Source organism: Seriola aureovittata, chromosome 1 (genome assembly GCF_021018895.1).
Source record: "Seriola aureovittata isolate HTS-2021-v1 ecotype China chromosome 1, ASM2101889v1, whole genome shotgun sequence".
In the NCBI taxonomy this organism is placed as follows: Eukaryota; Metazoa; Chordata; class Actinopteri; order Carangiformes; family Carangidae; genus Seriola; species Seriola aureovittata.
The window spans coordinates 12,209,946-12,228,675 of NC_079364.1; the positions used below are offsets into that span (position 1 = coordinate 12,209,946).

General features: G+C 37.8%; 1 protein-coding gene across 4 annotated transcripts in view; it reads right to left on the reverse strand.

The window, feature by feature from the left end:
* gpc6a (glypican 6a) overlaps positions 1 to 18,730 on the reverse strand; it is a 214,317-nt gene that overhangs the window by 48,239 nt on the left and 147,348 nt on the right. For all 4 annotated transcript variants that reach the window (XM_056373012.1, XM_056372995.1, XM_056373004.1 and 1 more), the window contains one exon: positions 4,844 to 5,009. In XM_056373012.1, the coding sequence (XP_056228987.1) occupies positions 4,844 to 5,009 (166 nt within the window). The remainder of the gene's footprint in view (positions 1 to 4,843; positions 5,010 to 18,730) is intronic.

The window sequence follows — 18,730 nt, forward strand, 5'->3', positions numbered from 1 at the left end:
CAAACAGTAAATTAAAATCTACCATTCATTTTAGCCACGTGTAGCTGAGATTATTATGTCAAAACTGGCATTGAACATGGTGTAAGCCTGAAAAACAGTAGCGTGTGAATAACTGTCTAACCCTCTCTATCTCTTTTTCTCTCAAAGGGTATTTTAACAAGGTGCTGACAAGAAAAATGATAATGATGTGTCTGTCATGATGCAGAGCTGGGCAAATTTGTCATGATGGCAGGTGACTGATGGTGTGGTAGCATCCATTGGCCAAACCATGAATTCCTTCCCTGAACATTTGAACACAAACACACACATACACACACAAACACACACTCAAAAGCCGGGATGGCTAGAATCACTCCGAACAGGTACGAGCAGGCATATGACATCCTTTCTCAGGTTTGTGCCCATTGTTCACTGACAGTCTGTCTCCCATTCAAAGCCTGGAAGGCATGGAGTCATTACACTAACCTTTACCAACTGTAAACTACTGTACTGTGACTGTAACTTTGAAATGTGTGGCACGGTTGCTGTAATCATTCTTCTTTTCCCTCTGCATAGTGATATGTAGGCTACATCAAAGTATTCACCAAGGTCATTATTGTTTCTATGTTACACAGATTTCTGGAATAAACACAGCAGTGGCACATTTGTTCTACTCCTCCCCTCTAATGTTGGGAAAAGCTGCAGCGTGATACTGACATCTTAATATCCAAACTGTTCGTGTTTAAGTATATATTAAAATCCTTAGTGGCTATTAATTTGTTGGATTGCCTAGAATTTGCTTTCAATCTCAAGCTTGTAAATCTTCTGGATTTTGTTTGATGTTACACTGTGTCTCGTAAATTCTTCTGGATCTTATTGTTGCTCTACGTTAAGAGACATTTTAATGGCTTTGTACAGCAGTTAGAGCTCTTAAGAAACTGTTGACTTCACTGGCTTACAACTAAAATCATGTTCTGTTGTTGTTGCTTTTATTCATTTTCATCCCCTTTGCTTCTTAATTTATTTTCTACTACAGTTTCCAAAAGCCACAGCAAAGTACATTATACAATATTTGAATATAATATTCTGATGTAATTTAAATATATGAATGTGCAGAGAACAGAAAACCATTGATTAAAGATTTTGATTAATTTTGGAAGGGGACAAAATTGTAAAATATTACAATGATTTCAATGCCTTATTATGTGTATTTACCTCATTTATTTACTTTTATGCACAGATAAAAGCGATCTGTTTCTGTAGACTACCAAGAAATACAGTGCATTTGGTGCCAGCATTACTAATAAATAAATAAATAAATAAGTAATCAATTAATTAAATAAATAAATAAAGTCCCTGCAACTACAGTCTGTCAAGAGACACACTATGTCCTCTGTGTTATTCCATCAAAAGATATTCTCTGTGGCAAAATGATGACAGATAAATCCTGATCTTCATTTTCACAACAAAACGGAAAATCAGCAACGCAATGTGACTTTCATGTGTTTAGAGCGAGAGAGAGAGCGAGACAGAGAAAGAGAGAGAGAAATAATGGGGAGCTTTCTATTTACTGTTCTACACTTACCAAAAATTGTCGTCTCTCGACATGTCAGCACCGATAGTTGATGTGTTTTGGGAATGAGGGAACATGCAACAAAAGTTCTGTAAATGTTTCATAGGAAGCAGGAAAACAGCAGCGAGTTCATACAGTGCTACAGTTATGCTCCACGTTGTGCTTACTGAAAACAGAATTTAAAGATTTCTCTGCTACTTCCAACAAGTGTTTGCAATATGTTGCAGTACTTTACAGCTCTGTATTTACATTATGCTTCTGTTTTCACTAAAAAGACATATCTAATGTTTAATGACAGTATGTTTTCACTTGTCTGTGCAGATCTAATGGCATTGATTAAAATCTGATTAATTCAAAATATATTTGCTGTAAAGAAAAATCCTTCTGTAAAGCCATTTTATCAAATGGTAAAATATTATTTTCAACCGTATATGTCAGGTTTGCTGACACTGTCGGCCTGGAAAGGCTTCAAGATTGCTCAATTAGAAAGGTTTACATTGAATATTGTGACATTTCCTGCCACATGTGATATTTTTCATAATATTGAGAAAAAAAATAACACATAACTTTTTTTTTTGCAGTCTTGCACAGACTCTGTACCTTAGCATGTTACAAACAAAACTTTAAACAACTAAAAATACCTGAAACGGGATATCATATCTCACAATAATTGGACTGAGGATGTATATTACTATTTGACACATTGTGTCACTGGCAGTCATTATCAAGCAGTTCGACTCAAAGAAAAGGAAAGCCAACTTATTGGTTGTCACTGTGACCATTTTATGTTTTCCTCACTGTAATCACAGTTGACATTTCCATATAATAAATAAGAAGCCTTCTTCACAGCAGCCATTTTGACTCATAATAGCAGGGGAAACACAGGTGTGACTAATAATATTAATGATTTCTTTTTCAGCCATGTCAGTGAACCAGCATGAACAGTAGCACGGCTCTGGAACCAGCTCACCTGAATCAGATGCAGCCAGATTAATGTAATTAATTATAGTTGTGCATTTTTCTGCACCATGAAAATGGCTGCTGAATGTTACAAGCATGCAAACATGTGTATGCACATGTGTATACTGTAGCTTCTAACTGAATTGAGCTCTGGTGTTATGAGGTTAGCTTTAGTTTACTTTAGGAAGGTGTTGTATTATGGGTTGTTAGCAGCAGTAATTTTGCTAGGCTAATGACTACCTACATATCGGAGTTCATTTTAACCAGAAATGGACCAGACAGTCTAATTTGTCAACAGAGTGAGAAACACAGTGTCAGATTTTCATGGCAGCAGATTGTGAGCTAAGCGTCAGTCAGTGTTGACCTATTACCAACACCACTGCTTCCACGTGAAGCAATGAATCCCATCATTCACAAGAAATGTTTGGATATCAACTGTATTTTAATTACCAGTAATTAACTGATTAATGATGTTTTGTTTTCATTGATGTACTACATTTTACCTAAATATAACGATACACTAACAATTTAACCTGGAAATCCCCCATACACTCTGCCTTGGGTTCTTCAGTGTGTCTTATTTTCAACGAGTTCTCACCAGAAACAGATGTTGCAATAGCCTCTTCAATTTTGATTTGTTCCAACTATGTGAGAATGAGGTAAGTGCAATTTAGTACATTAGGGAGAAAAAAAAAATCCTTATCTGGTTTCAGTTTTCACTTGTTATGGAACAGTGCCGACTTGGCATTGTTCTCTTTTTTTGTAGCCTATGTTTTCAATAAAAGCAGGGAACAAAAAAAAATTATTACATAAATGTCCCCGGTTTAGCTGGATTTAGGAAGATTAGAGACCATTTTCAGACCTCATCTCTCTCTTCTCTCTTGCTGTGGAAGTTTGAAACTAAATAAAAAGCCTTGAGTCTCCTTTCTCCTCACAAATCAATGCTGTCAATAGTGACATTTAAGCATGGACAAAGGTAAATGTTATTGACGTTCTTAAAAAATTGAAGGTTGTGCCTCTAATCTAACCTTCTCTAATAAGTGATGATTTGAATGGATGACAATGACAGAATGTGTACCGGCTCAATCCATAAATTTCTATAATGCAAAGATGTGCTCCAGTGGTGAGAACTGACCTGTGATACATTTAGAAGTTGTCTCTGAAAGGCAAATCAATATTTCTTGCAAGCTGCACAGTAAGCAAATCGAAGTTCTTTAGCAACAGATAATGAATACAAAATGTCAGTAGATATCAAAAAATGAGTCTTTCACGGTGAAAATAAACATCCCTTGGGTTCTACATTTCTAATTATAATACCCTCAACAACACTGTCTTTACAAAGCAAAAAAAAACCATCTGCACAAAAACTGGTTCAAAATTAAAAATCCTATTTTTCTACACCTCTAGGGTGTTTTTGTCGAACCAGATTCATCATTCTGTTGCAACAACAGCTTCTCCCATTACTGTCAAGCACAGCGTCCCTTTGCAGCAATAGATTTGCCTCTTCACAACTGAACAAGACACTAACTTTTTAACACATGTCATAAAGCTGTGAGACATTTCATTCAGTGCATGGGGGCCTGTGTTGATCTGAGACTTCAGACGTGCCATCGGAGAGAACAAGCAGTACGTCATATGATGGTTTCTCCAACGACAGGCCTGTCACAAAACAGCCAAAAGCTTAGAAATGCAGTTCACTTGACATGGAGTCTTCAGGGATGTCTCTAAAAGAAAAAAAAACAGAAAAAAACCCCAAAAAAAACGTCGCCCCATTTTATAAAAAAATCTGTGAGTATGGGTGGGAGGATGGGATTGGGGTACATAACAAATAAAGCATTGGCCTACAAAAGATCCAGAGGGAGCACTCTATGTGCCTCCTTGGTATCCATTTAACAGGAGGGCTTACAGCAGCCAGCTACTTACAGCCTAACTGAAGTGCTATATTACTCACCAAGCTCAGCTGGAAACACTATAGAAAATGTGTTTGCCTAGGATCTGCTCTCCTTTATCAATCCCAAACAGCAGGGACCAAAGCTTTAAGCACTATGCCAGGGTTCCAGCAATAGCAAACAACATTTCAGACAGAAAAAAAAGAAGGAATGGTTGCACAAATAAGATTTCAGTTTTGTCTCCGTAAATCCTTTAAAGCTGAATCTAAAACAGCACATCCTACTGAAGTCCCACAGAGACTATTCAAAGACACTTGCCTGGGAAAAGTAACATGCAGGCAGGCAGGCGAGACAGACAGACAGACAGACAGATAGACAGACACCTACAAAAGATTTCAAAGAGGAAATGACAAATGAATCAGAGTCTTTTTTTTTTTCTTACCTATGAAGAGGTTCCATTCAGGATCTAGGTCTGCCTGGTTTGCTAGACAGCCCCTCATGACGTTGTGACAGTAGTTGTGACAGGGTTTCAGCCCGGGCAGGCCACGGCAGTATGGACAATACAGCATCTTTGTCAAGGCTCGGGCACATGCTGGCACTACATTCACCTGTGAGACAAAGAGACGCTGTTCAGTTACGTCAGGTCTTTTCAAGCTCATCACACCTCAGTCATTGTTTTATGGCATGCTGACATTATGATTCCCAACATGGAGAGAGAAGTTTTCATAAAAATGTTTCTTAAAAAACAGAATGATGTTACACGCAGCAAGGGATATTTTCATAATTTTTTACAAAACATCATGAGGTTTCCACAGTAACCGCTGCAAACCACAGTCAGTCAGTGTCTACAATAAGGCATGTAATTCCCACTTGAAACTTCAGGGGAGACAAACATCTCCACACTACATCACATCTTCTGAAGCCTGAAATGTGAAAACCCACCAGATAAAACTGTATGACAAGACAAGGTTTACAACTCTGTCCATCTCGATTCCTTGTGAAGGCTGTGCCTTTTGTTGTTGGGCCATGTCATTGTACCGGCTTGAGTGAAAGCGACAGGATTCTCACTTCTGCTTCCCTTCAGAGGTGGGGATGCAGAACGAAGAGTACATCTGATAATTGGCCTGTCAGCCTCTGTATTCATGCTTGACTTTAGATTTTGTCCATCCAACACTCTTGAGACTGCTGGAGTGTGTGTCTGTGTGTGAGTGTGTGTGTGTGTGTGTCAGTGTGTGTGCGGGGGGAAGGTTGGTTATATTCAGTGGTAGTGTAGTGGTCAGTGGTAGTCATATGAAGGACCAGCCAACTGAAGAGCATCTTTAACCAATTTACCCATCACAGAAAAAATATCTGAAGACATGGTTTAAAAAAAAAGAAAAAGAATGAAATCTAATTATGGAGAAATTCAATGTTCATTCATCAGAGCAAAATAGTAATTTGTTTTTTCTTAGCCTCGGGTTGAATCAAATCACTTTTTTTCATACAGCCCAAAATCACCAATGTGTCTTTAAGGGCTTTACAATCTGTACAGCCTACAACACCTCCACCCTTCAACCCCTGGTCTGAAGACGCCCACACAAAGAAAAACCTTTTCACAGAAGAAAAGGAAGAAGCAACAGGAGGGATCTCCCTTCAAGGACAGACTGACATGCAATAAATGCATAAAAGTTAATACTTAGAAAGAAAAATTAAGCATGTGGAGACAGACAGCAAAAAGCCCAGTGAAATAAATTCTGCTAAAACTGAAGTGGGAGGAAACAAAAATATGAAACAACATCAGTGCACTTTTGTAGCTCCATGGCAACATCTGAGGCTGTGCTACGAGTCTACATCCAGATTCAGTCTGCCTTTCACATTTCAGGTTGCCTTTGATTTTACTGGTACAATGACCAGACCACCTGTGTGTGTCCGCGTGTGTGTGTGTGTGTGTGTGTGTGTGTGTGTGTGTGTGTGTGTGAGAGAGGGCGAGAAGAGATGAGAAGAGATGAGACAGAAAATAAGGGAGAGGAGGCGAAAGAGCGACAGAGAGGGAAGAAGACAGAGATGCACCCTATTAATGTATTTGTTTCCACTTCTGCTTGGCAGCCGGTAACAAGGATCAAATGAACCATCTTTGACATTTGCAATCTGCCACTGACATCACGCGATGTCGTGTAAGAAAGTCATTAAAGTAGGTTGGTAGTTGTCAATTTCATTGCTACATGTCATCTGCTGGTATGTGATCTTGTAAATTGTTTACATCACTCTGGGAGTGCGGTTAATTCCTCACAAACAAGGTTCATTTGATTGGACACATTTCACAGCTGGTATGCATGGAAACCATGTACATGTCAGGCATTATCTGGAGATGCGTTAAAAGGGAAATTTTTAAGGATTTATTACTGTACAGCATTTGCCAGCAATTGTAAATCTTTCCTTCTTATATTATTGCATATACATTATATACAAAATATTGTCATGCGTTATAGGTTTATACACACCAGCCTCCACAGCCCCAAGGAGGAGTTACAGTTGTTGACAAATACGTAATAAACACTTACATCTGCTATCAGCTACTTTACAGCTTTACAGTGTTTTAGAAACTATTTATTAAATGTTTACATGCTGTTAATGAATTCTAAAAAGGAAGGGGCTTAAAGTAAACTGTTGCCAATTTATGCATTTATATATGATTTCTACATTTATTGTTGTGCCATTGATGTCCACTATCACTGTCATTAAACTTTATGTAGCACATTAACTAGCATCTAATTCTTACATTTTCTCATTCACCGGGAGCGCTGGATTGAGTCCAAAAAAAAAAAGAAAAAGAAAAAGAAAAAAGAAAAGCAAACAGAGAAAGAACAGGCTGTGGAGAAAGCCAGAGACGCTGCCAAAGACGCAGAGAAACAAACACCAAGGAAACAGAAAGACAGATACAGATGAAACAGACGGAGAGAAAACCGGACAAGACACTAGCAGACAAACAGAAGGAACAGGCAGGTGCTCTTGCCACATTTGGACTGAGAAACACAACCAAGTCCATGCCAACAACAGTGTTTGTTTTGGACAGATCAGCATCTTATTTCCCAAAGAATGTCTACTTGCAAATACACATTTAATGACTTTTACAGTGTTGTATTTTTTTTTTTTTTTTTTTTTTTTTTTTAAAGTAGCCTATATGTGTAAGGTTTTGTTATCCTATAGAAACAACCAACCTCAATTGAAAATTTGGCTTTTATATTTATTAATTTACTGAATTAATTACAGAGCTTGCACAGTCTCCAGCTGCAGCCCCCATGGAGCAATAACCTTTAGATTTCACTCTTGCCACAAGTCCCCACTTCTCTTTCTGTATCGACAAAATCAGTATCACACATATAAATCCGTGAGTCAGATCTGATTGCTATATGCAATTCATCAGTCTACTGTAACTGAGACAGGGAGTAGACAGTTTTTAGATTGCACTTCCACTTCCACCCGCATCCTCATGCATCTCCAGCAATCTCTCTCCCTCCGTCCCTCGTCAATGACTCAAACCCCACAGATTAAATATAACATTTTCCTATCAAGCTATTTGAATCATTTTATTTCACCGGCTAATTTGCATATAAATATATTTGCTATGGTGACAGAGGAAAGACAGAGGGAGAGCCGGTCCCTTTTGTTTTCTCTGCTGGCTCAGCCCAGACCAGTCACAGTACCCCGGCAAAGACATTACATCCGGTTTACTCCACAATCATAAAACAAAAACTAGGTGACAGGATGGCTTTGGAAAATACTCGCTTACAGTGTAGCCTACTCAACATCAGAAAAACACTACAAATATCTTTCTGTACAATTTAATACCAGCATACTTTTTTTTCCCTTCCAACTTGTACAATAAAGTACAGTATTTATTCATGAGAATATTAAATAATTAAAAAAAGTTCCAGGATTAATCTGTTTCTGTCAATTCAATTAAACTTGGCCCAGTTTCTCGACAGCCTATTTAAGAGACATGAAGGAAACACTGGGAGAATTTCCTTAACTATAGACCTGTTCAACCACGCTCTTTATATCCAGTGTGGCTTTTTTGTGGCAACTAAAGAAAAAATATTTCACACTGCAAATAGGAGGAGTGTTTTAAGCTGCCCTTGAGCTTTGTGAGCCTTTGGAAAATTTGCAAGAAAATGGTGCCTCCTAATGCAATTATCTTACTGGGATTTTTACATCACTGCAGTGACTGTGCCCAGCAGTCGCTGGGTGCCCTGGATGAAGGGTAATCTGATAATCTTGTTAGCACTTATTTACACTTGAGTGGATGGAATATTTCACAGCAGGCTGAGGGCAGGACTGGGGAATGAGATGCCTCAGATCCAGAGAGAGATTAAAACACAAACCTACTCATCTGATGTTTAAGTGCTATGATAACACTGCATGGGGAGCATGTGTTTGTGTGTGAGTTTTGCAGTGGTGGAGGAAGTATTCAGATCCTCTACTTGAAAAAAAGCAGCAATACTGCAATATAAAAATAATCCACCATAATGCTCCTATATAAAAAAATGTCTCCTATGTAAAAGTACCTAAGTATTATTAGCAAAATGTACTTAAAGTCTCAAAAGTAAAAGTATTCATAATGCAGAAAAAATTACAATACTATATTATATTATTTTATTATTATGCATTAATATATAAGCAGCTTTTTGCTGCTCTAGTTGGCTGAGGTGGAACTGATTTGAACTATTTTATATACTGTTGAATAGTTTATTCTTAGCTGAAACATCACATTTTATAAGCCTTTCATATTTCTTTTTATGTAACTTCCTAATCTGTAAAGTAACTAAAGCTGTCAAAGTCATGTGCATTAAACAGTACAATATTTCTCTCTGCACTGTGGTGATGTAGAAGTATAAAATAGAATGAAATGAAAAGTAAATTACAAGCACTTCAGATTTGTACTTAAAGTGTCTGAGGGGCCATTCTGCATGCAGAGCACTTTCACTTCAGATGTAAATTTTTCTGTAAATACTGAGGTACTTCTTTAAAGTAAAAACTTAAATGTCAGACTTGTACTTGTAACAAAGTATTTCCACATTGTTGAATAAGTACTTTTACTACTTTGCAGTGCCTGAGTGAATGTACTTCCAGAAACGAGAGTGAGGTGAGGCATAAACAGCGGCTGACTCATTAGTCTGCTGCTTCGAAAGAGCAGCTTGAAGATGCGGTCAGCTGTTCAGCCAGACTCCTGATGTGAGCATTAACTTTATCGAGGATTAAAAATGTAACATTACAAATGCAATAAGCCTGAGCAATAATAAAGCAAGCCGTTTCTAAATTCATCCCATAAAGGCCACAGTCGGGAGCCATTACACTCACCTGAATTCAATATGAGCGAGAAGACATATCCAAGATAACTAAATCATTATAATAAATTGACGAGGCTCACTATTATACTGTGAAAAAACTCCAAAAGACACTCTTAGAAGGCATCACCTTGTCTATTCGACAGGGTGTTGTCATGCACATATGGCGTGAACTCCCTTTAGGGGTAATAGAGTGGGAAGAACACAAGACGATGGAAATTGCTTTGTGCCACCAAGTAATGAAGTTGTGAAAAATGACAATGACTTTGCAAGTTACCAAGGCCAATCAAGGGGAACACTTGTGGGACAGTGAGGCTGTCGCCAAAAAAAAAAAAAAAATCGTCTCAATAGTTCTGTCATAATTATTGTGACAGGTTGTGTTGCTTTGCACTGATTGGACATGGATGTAAGACCGCATTGCTGCCCCAGCGTCCCCACTCAATTCCACAGCCATTAGTGTCAATGGCAATATGAGTGATCTGTCACTGTGTAAATCAGACTACCATCTGCTTACACGCGAAACATGTGCCTGGCCGCAGAAAACGTCTGCGGAAAAACTTCACTCAAGGTCTCGTTTCCTCTTAACCGGATATTACATTTCAGGGATGTTGCTATAAAAATCAATGAAAAAATTAATTTCTCATATACTAATACTAATACTGTCAGAATGAAACATAAAACTTCAGAATTTATGCAGTAAAATAAGTATTATGGTATAGCTATATTTGCTTTTTTGTTGTGCTTTATGTTTTCAAGAAAAGCTCATAAAGCACACCTGCCAACATTCAGGAAGATTTACAACAGAGCTCTCTGGTGCTTATGTAAATAATTGTACTTAAAAATAAAAGATTCATATAATTTAATTTAGCGAGACTTAATACCAGTTTTCAGAGAGTAATACTGTATCTGTTCTCCATTGCATTTAACCGTCTTGCTTGACTTATTTGCACATGGGATGGGCTCATAAAATTCGATGCCTTGTTCGAGTTTAACTTTAGTGGGGTAGTTCAGATCAGACACGTCACACAGGTCAAGACATCAATGTGATTCTCTCCAGCTTGAACAGAAAGTGCAGTTCTGGGTAACTCAGGTGACACAGGCAGCATAAAAGTCCAAAGGAACAAGTCTGCTACAGTGCAATAATCTGTCACATATTCTGTATTGAAGAACAACTTGACCAGAGATCAAAGACAAAATTTTACATTCCCAAAGCAAAAATTCAGCTTAAATTATTTAAATTTCTGAAGAAAAAAAAAAAACGGATTTATTATCATATGCATTAATTCATTAATAGATATAAGTTTGTATATGTATATTACATCTACAGTTAAACCAACATCTTATTGAACGGTTATTCTCTTTACTAGACTTCTCCATAACCATGTTGACTTTAATTAATGAGAAATTGAAAGCATATAATCCAACAAACATTACATGGTTAAACACGTTCATAATGCTTGGGCACATCGAGTCCTTGCAGAAACGAGCTGGTCAAAGAGGCAACAAAAGGAGCGGTTGAGGGAACATGGGAACAATTTTTGTGATGAACGAGCTCTATGGTAATGCCTTGTAAAAACTGTCCTCTCCAGAAAAGCATTGCTTTTCCTTTAAGCATGAAGGTGATCTGACTTTAACCAAATGGTTTTAGTTGCCTAAACATAGCCACATCTTAATCACAAGGGTGCCAGAGCAGAAAATGCTCATATGGGTCCTTGTGGAAGGTGCAGACAAATGGCCTATTTTGTTGTTTAAGTGTGCAGATTTGTTGGGACTCTGACACCACTGTTCAGTTCCATGTGTGTGTATATAATCTTAAAGTACTCTGCTGTCTCAAGTGTACCTAAAAAATGTAGAGTATACTTTAAATTATGGATTGTTGATTGAATAGTGTAAAGTTACATTTAAAAAATGACGAAACCGGTAGGTGTTGATCCAGCTGAAATGCATTTGTGCATTTCTTGACGATACACAGCTTGATAGAAAAGCTCTCACAAATACCCACACAAACAGATGGAGATACACTGACATATTTGTCGTTCCAAACCACAAAGATGCCAATTCACAAATAAATTCAGACTGAGAGGGTAGTTAAAATAAGCAAATTGGTAAACTTGAGATAAAAAATTAATCCTTTAGTACATACAGTCACTGACAGGGGCCAACATGACAGTGCATGCACTTAAGTTGTCATTGATAATAAACCACGGTCTGTAGCACTTTGTACTTTGACTAATCACGTCTCCTTTGTATGCTTCTCTGTGAACTTCGAGAGTCTCCCTCCACTCAGCATGTTAAATGTAAGACGGAGCCAAACACAATTCCACAGAGGCTGCACTAAAATCAGTCGCTGTCAAATCAATGAATGTCTGAGACTGACAGAATAATCCACATGTGAGCAGCTGTGCCTCCATGAAACAACACAGTGGTACTTGGCGGGCCCCTGCGACCCTCACTAGTCAGCACAAGTGTCTGTCTTTGGGGCGGTGCACGGGATCACCCGTTGATCGACCCTGACATATACCATGTTAGGTGGCATGTCTAGGGCAGCAGTTGGGACTGTTTCTTTAATCTACCAAGACAAGTGCAAACACATTAAAAGCCAAGCCCACGCTACTCGATGACAAGGAACAGCGCACCATGAGCCATTCACCATTTCTAGTGGGGACAAAACCCGCATGCACTATATTGTTATCCATCTGCCGTGCTGCCTCCTGGATTAAAGCGCAGCACTCACTCTGTGTCCATCTGACTCTGTGGGTCTGCAGCTCAGCCTGAATGTCAGGGGCAAACAGGTCTCATGTGGCTGCCAAGAAACCTCTGGACAAATGTCACAACATCGGTGCTGACAGCCTTCTCTAAGTGCTTGTTAAATAAAGATGTGGTGCCATTCACTTGAAATCAAGGTGCAAAAAAGTAGTCATAGGATATGATCTGGGTTAGTACAGTCAGATGATGCGACATATTTTCATAGTTGTTGGATAAGACAGATGGGTGAAGGTTTTTTTTTTCTTCCAAAATTTGATGGATATTTTTTTTCTTTTTTTTCTTTTTTTTTTTTGTCAATTTTCCATCCTTGTTGTGTGTTTTGTTCGAAATGTCCTCCCACTCCGTATGAGGCTGACTGAGTCTGTATCTTTTGGAGTTTTCAGTATAAAATGGAGGAGAGCAATACAGCAGAGAGGGGTATACAGTATATGTCTTTATTATTCTTTCATATCATGTCCTTGTATTTCAGACCACATGCCGTCTCTCATTTTTTCCAACATTCTGCAGTTCACCACAGATCAAAATCTTTTAATTAAAAAGGGACATCTTTGGTGCAGCACATTTCCCGATGATGTGCCAACCTTTTTGAGCCAGTTGCCATCTGCTGTCACAGCACTGTAGCTGAGGCCTTATCCCCAGCAAGCTGTGTGAGCTGTGAGCCAGCGAGAGGGAAGGAGACAGACAGAGGGAAAGGGAGAGAGAGAAGTTTGTCTGTAGAAACGGACCTCAGCTGAGAAACAAGGATGGACCGCACTCTCACATGGAGGGGTGTCACTTAGTCTGCCCTGAGCAGAATCTGCCGTCAAATTGTTCTAGTTCACTTTGTGGCTGTGCTACTTCTGCATCACAATAAAGACACTCAACCACATGTGACTCTACTAGTTACATGAAGGACAGTGTAATACATCTAATCAGATACATATATATAGCCTACAAGCCTATTGTGTGCTTGAAATTTTCTTTAATCTAGTAACAGTTATTTGCATGATTGATTAACCATCCATTTATTTTCTTCCATTACTTGATTAGTAGTTTTTATATATATATATATTTAAATATATAAGATGTATATATATGAAAAGAAACATCCAACCCAATTTGAATCTCATGCGACGTCATCAGTCAGTCAGACTTTCTCAAATGCAAGAACAAAACCCAAATATTCAGTTTAAAGGGATATCAGATGCAAAAACTAGAATGTACTGAAACGATAAATCCATTATCAAAATAGCTTCCTATTCATATAGATTAATCAACTACTCATTGCAGTTCTACAATAATTCTTTAGAATCCAATAGGAGGCAAATTCTTGGTGATATGCTTGACGCTTTCTTTGTGTCATTTAATATTATACAAAACCCCTCTGAAATACTCAGTGAATCCAGGTTTGGTTTGCTACTGTGTAGCAGGTGCGGGGGACATGTTTTTCAACAGCACAACAATGAAAGAATACAAACTTGCAAAGACAATGGTGGTGTATCCCAGCACACCTGCTGTTTTCTTTCATTTAAGCAAAGTGTCTTATGCAAAAAGGGGTAGTGTACTCAAAAAGTTAGTATATAAACTAAAAAAAGCTTGATTTTTGAAAGAGCTTTTGATGAACACTATTGTCCCACAATTCATTGCACATAGGAAACAGAGGAGCTCCTCAGAGCTGCAATAAAATTAAAATAAATTGCAGGTAGTGGTGGGACATCTAGAGAAAGGAGCAGTATATCATCAGAAGAAACATTTTGCTTTCTCTACTGAATTGAATTGAGTGGTATTCAAGGCTGACGTTTGTTTTACACCAACTGCAACAACAGTACACTACTACTTCTACTACACTGCGTACAAATGAGATATAGTATGGAACAGAGACACAGCTTGTTAACATGTTACATTATTCTGCTAAAGTGAAAAGAAATTTCAGTCAATCAGATTTGACACACAAGTAGTATGTTAGTCATCAACACAGTTCAGGTTTCCATGACTTTACGTAGAATACACTTCACTGTTTTGCCTTGACAGTGAGTGGGCTACATTGAGATGTGGCAGTGAAAAGTAGAAAAAAAAAAAAAAAGACACGCAAGAAAACCTATGGAAACCACATGGAAACACTGGTATTTTTCACATGTCAGCAAAGGCTCAGTAATTTGGCAGAGCATTAATCTAAGGTAAATGTTGCATAAAGATTAGAAACTGCCTTGGAGCTTAATGTTAAATTATCTGACAGTTCGTGGTAGGAAATGAGTGTATAATGAGATCAACATGACGGTATAAGCCATCAGGAAAAACAAATCCCTCAGTACAAAATACCCTACTTCCTTCCATCATCATGACTAAATATGCACCATGGACTAGGCCAGCTTCCCGTGCATATGCAGAGTGAGTGATAAGTGCTCTAAATGCCTGAACTTTAAACCGTTCAAAAGGTCCAAATCCCTGCAATCTTCTCTAAAGCAGGTCTTAATGTGGTTGGACTATGTTTTAAGTACCCCCAGGATAAAACTCTTAATGGTCATCATAAACTGTAATCCAGAGAGATTCTACTCTTAATCCAGGATCGACGTCCAGGAAACTGTTCAGTGCAAGTCGAGTCCAATCCCATTTTATGGGGTGATATCTCTGCTGTTCGGACTTCACTGGCATACAGAAATGTCTGTTAGCAGTAATTATGTGTGGCTCATCACAGTCACTGCATCATCCTGTGTTAAAGTAACATGGAAAATTGAACAGACAGATGGTTGAAAGCAGCCATTTCTTATAACAAGACTAGGTCAAAAGCTACTATATCACTAGACTGTGTATGTTCAATATGCAAAATTGAGGAAAACTGTTGTGAAACTGCTGTAACTGCTGTAACCGCTGTGGAAAGTAGCTAAAGCCTGCTGGAAAAGTCGCTACATGTTGCTAGATGATGCAACAGGCTAATTGCACATTCATGACATGATCGCATTTTGATATATGATAAAATTCCTTTTGGAAGATGAAATTTGGTCTCAGAGTTGAAATTCAATATTAGTTGCTGCTAGTTTGTCTGAGAAGGTGAAGCTGAAAAAATAATAAATACATGATTTGTTGGACAGTTTAACAAAAATGCTGCCGTTGTGGACTCTGGGTTTGTTACACATACAGATATACCACCACATTTCAGCAAAAATAAATAAATATATATAAATGAAAATAAACAGATGCAGTGCAGTTCTAATTCAATTTCATCTTTAAACAGACTGGATATCAAGAGTATCTTTTACTAGACTAACTACCAATTCCATTTTGTCAGTGAAAAAGTTTGTTTGTGGAGCTTTGAGTTATTTAGTCACAGCACTGCCATGTACAGTTGTGTCGAAGTGTAATCACCAGTGCCGAGCTGAGCTGCTGATATTAGCAAAAATGCTGCTGTTCCAATTGCAAATAATCCTCCCATTCTCGGGAGTCTGGACGTCTGAGTTGAACTTGCACCGTTCACTCTCTTTAGTACAGCAGTCTGAGCTTGGCGTGCAACATTATACAGGAAGGTCCGTTTGTCACAGCAGTCCAGCTAGGAGATGTGTTGGAGCACCATTTGGTCATGACTGATCTGCTAAGATAACAGAAACTGCTGAATGACCCTCAAAGCAAAACACTCATTTCTGAGTAACTGCAGCAGTAACGCCACAAAAGTGTAGCATTCTGGCATATAAGTACATAAATTCTTGTCGCTTATGGCTATAAAATTGAACAGAAATTGCCTTTTGCATAGTACTGTGCTTACACCTAAGAAGTGAGAAATTGGCATGTTCTCTGAGATTGTGTTGTGACGAGATGCAAGTGGCTTTTTGTCGCTGAAAGCGGCGAGTACCAAAGGTGATTCTTAGGTCAAGGTGATTTGTCATGCCGAGCAACTTTTCACCTCGAGTTCCGCGGCTGTTCACCAGCCTGACAGCCTTCAGCTATGCCACACTGTTTCCTGGCTCCACTTCATAATTGATGAGGAAGCAGGGAATATGGGATTTGATCCAGAGTGATGGTGCCTTTTAAGTCTAAGACAGATGTATAGAGGTTCTCATTTTAACTCTTCATCTGAAATAGCTATGCCACTGAGGACTGGTGGAAAGCTAGCTCAGTGGCAAGCTAAAAGACAATAATAAACAATTTAGGATGAATACCTCTTTGGAGATGATACATGACAGCAGTGTACAGTGGGGAGGATATAGTACTTTAATATGTACATACTATCTGCATTATAGACACATTAAAAACAAGACTAGGTCAAAATCTAGTATATGCCTGGACTGTGTATGGTCAATGTGTGAAATTGGATATAGTTGAAAACTGTTGTAGAACCACTTTAAACAACTACAATTTTCAATGGAAAGAAACAGAAGATGGCTCTAAAAATTTTGCCTAGGTTTACCAAAAAGTTGCTAGATGGTGTAACTTTGTCAGTCAGTCAGTCATGTTCGTGTTTAGGACGGCCTCACTGTTGGGGTCGAGCCAACACAATCAATGAGTGTCTCACACACCGGCTGAAGTACATAAGGAATTACTGCGGTTTTTCTAAAAATATTTGATGTTCTGAATATCCAGTTTATACAATTAACAGTCGCCAGAATTTAAAGCTTGTAATATTTTAGGCATTTCTACGAACAAGCAATTAATAATCTCAAATGAATCACATATTTGTTTGGCCAAAGTAAAAAAAAATGTAGTATTGGTTAAATTCAACACTGTACCCAAGTGTATTTTGTTCTGTTCTGGGTTGGTGTTCTGGGTACTTTTATTTAAATGTAAAAAATACCTGTCAATGTGGTCAAATCCCTATAGTTCTTATATAATGCACTTACTTAAATTCACAATCTACCCAGTAAACCTCCAACATAAGAATGAATAATGTTCTTTCTCAAACTGAGCATATTTCATTTATTTTTTTTGCCCTCTCACTCTTGTTCCTACTTTCTTTCTTCTTTCCTCTTCAGACATTCTATCTCCCCTATTGAACTGAAAGCCATAGCAGGTTTCAAGCTAAAAAGCAGATTAAAAGGAATCAGATCGCTGCCAAACTCTGAAGACATTTTTAAAACTGCTGTTTGAACTTGAAAAAAAGTGAAAAAGTACAGTTTTATATAATTTGTGTCTAACTGCAGGTGAAGAATATTGATTTTGGTAGGGTCAGAATCTGGGTCAGACTGAATCTGTCATTATGAGCTATCAGTAACTGAATGAAATTAGTAGGTGAATAAACACTCTAAAATACCTGATTGCAGTCTCTATTTTTAAATGTTTTTCTATATGTTTTTAACATTTTCAAGAAATTAGTAGTAAGTAGTATTTTCTCCCATGATTGCTAATTATTCCCTGTTCATAAACGTCCTACTAGGTACTATAAAGTGTAAACTGTAACCAAATCAAATGTAATACATGTTGATGATGGATTTAACTGGGGAAGAAAACAAAGACTTTTTTAAAGTTTGCTGAACTAAGCTTTCTAAGCCCTCGCCCTCCACCATTTTGTCCAGTGTTTTTCAGGACACTTTGCATTAAACTTAAAAGAAAATTAAATGTTGAAATTTAAATGCAAATAACTTTGGCAACTAGTTTTAATATTTATGCCAGTTTTTGCATCCATTTCATATGCAGTGTGCCACCAACAGCAAACAGCTTTGGTTACATAATTCTTTCAGTTTAAACATCCATTGCATAACTTTCTGTGTTTAACATGGAATTAGAAAACATATCCACTAAGCCTTTAAAAACACATTTTAATCTCCAGTGTTTGCAAATGCCTCGAAAACATATTTATTTATCAGAAACTTATCAACCAATTTCCCAATCCAAACCATAAACAACACCACCAGTACAGAAAAACAATGTTGTCAAAATTATCAAATTAACTGTCAGCATGGAAAATGTCATACATTTTCCTGATACGTTGTTATAAAATCAAAAGAAATGAGAACAGAAAAGAGAGACACTCCAAACACAACCACATGAAAAATCTCGGGGGAAATGTGCTTTAATCTTTCCTCTTTGGCAAAGCTTTGCTCTCTGCGGGCGATTCTACTGAAATGTGGAACATACAGTGTACTGTGTGCAGCACCACCCTTATGAAAAAATGCCTCACAATGGGCACCACACAGAGAGATAAAGTGCATAAAAAAAAAAAACAATGCATGTTCTTTATTTCTGATCTTTTAATAAGTAATTCACATGCAATCTAATTCAGTATGATGTTAAGACCACATAAGGGGTTTGATAGAATTGAGAGTGTATAAAAG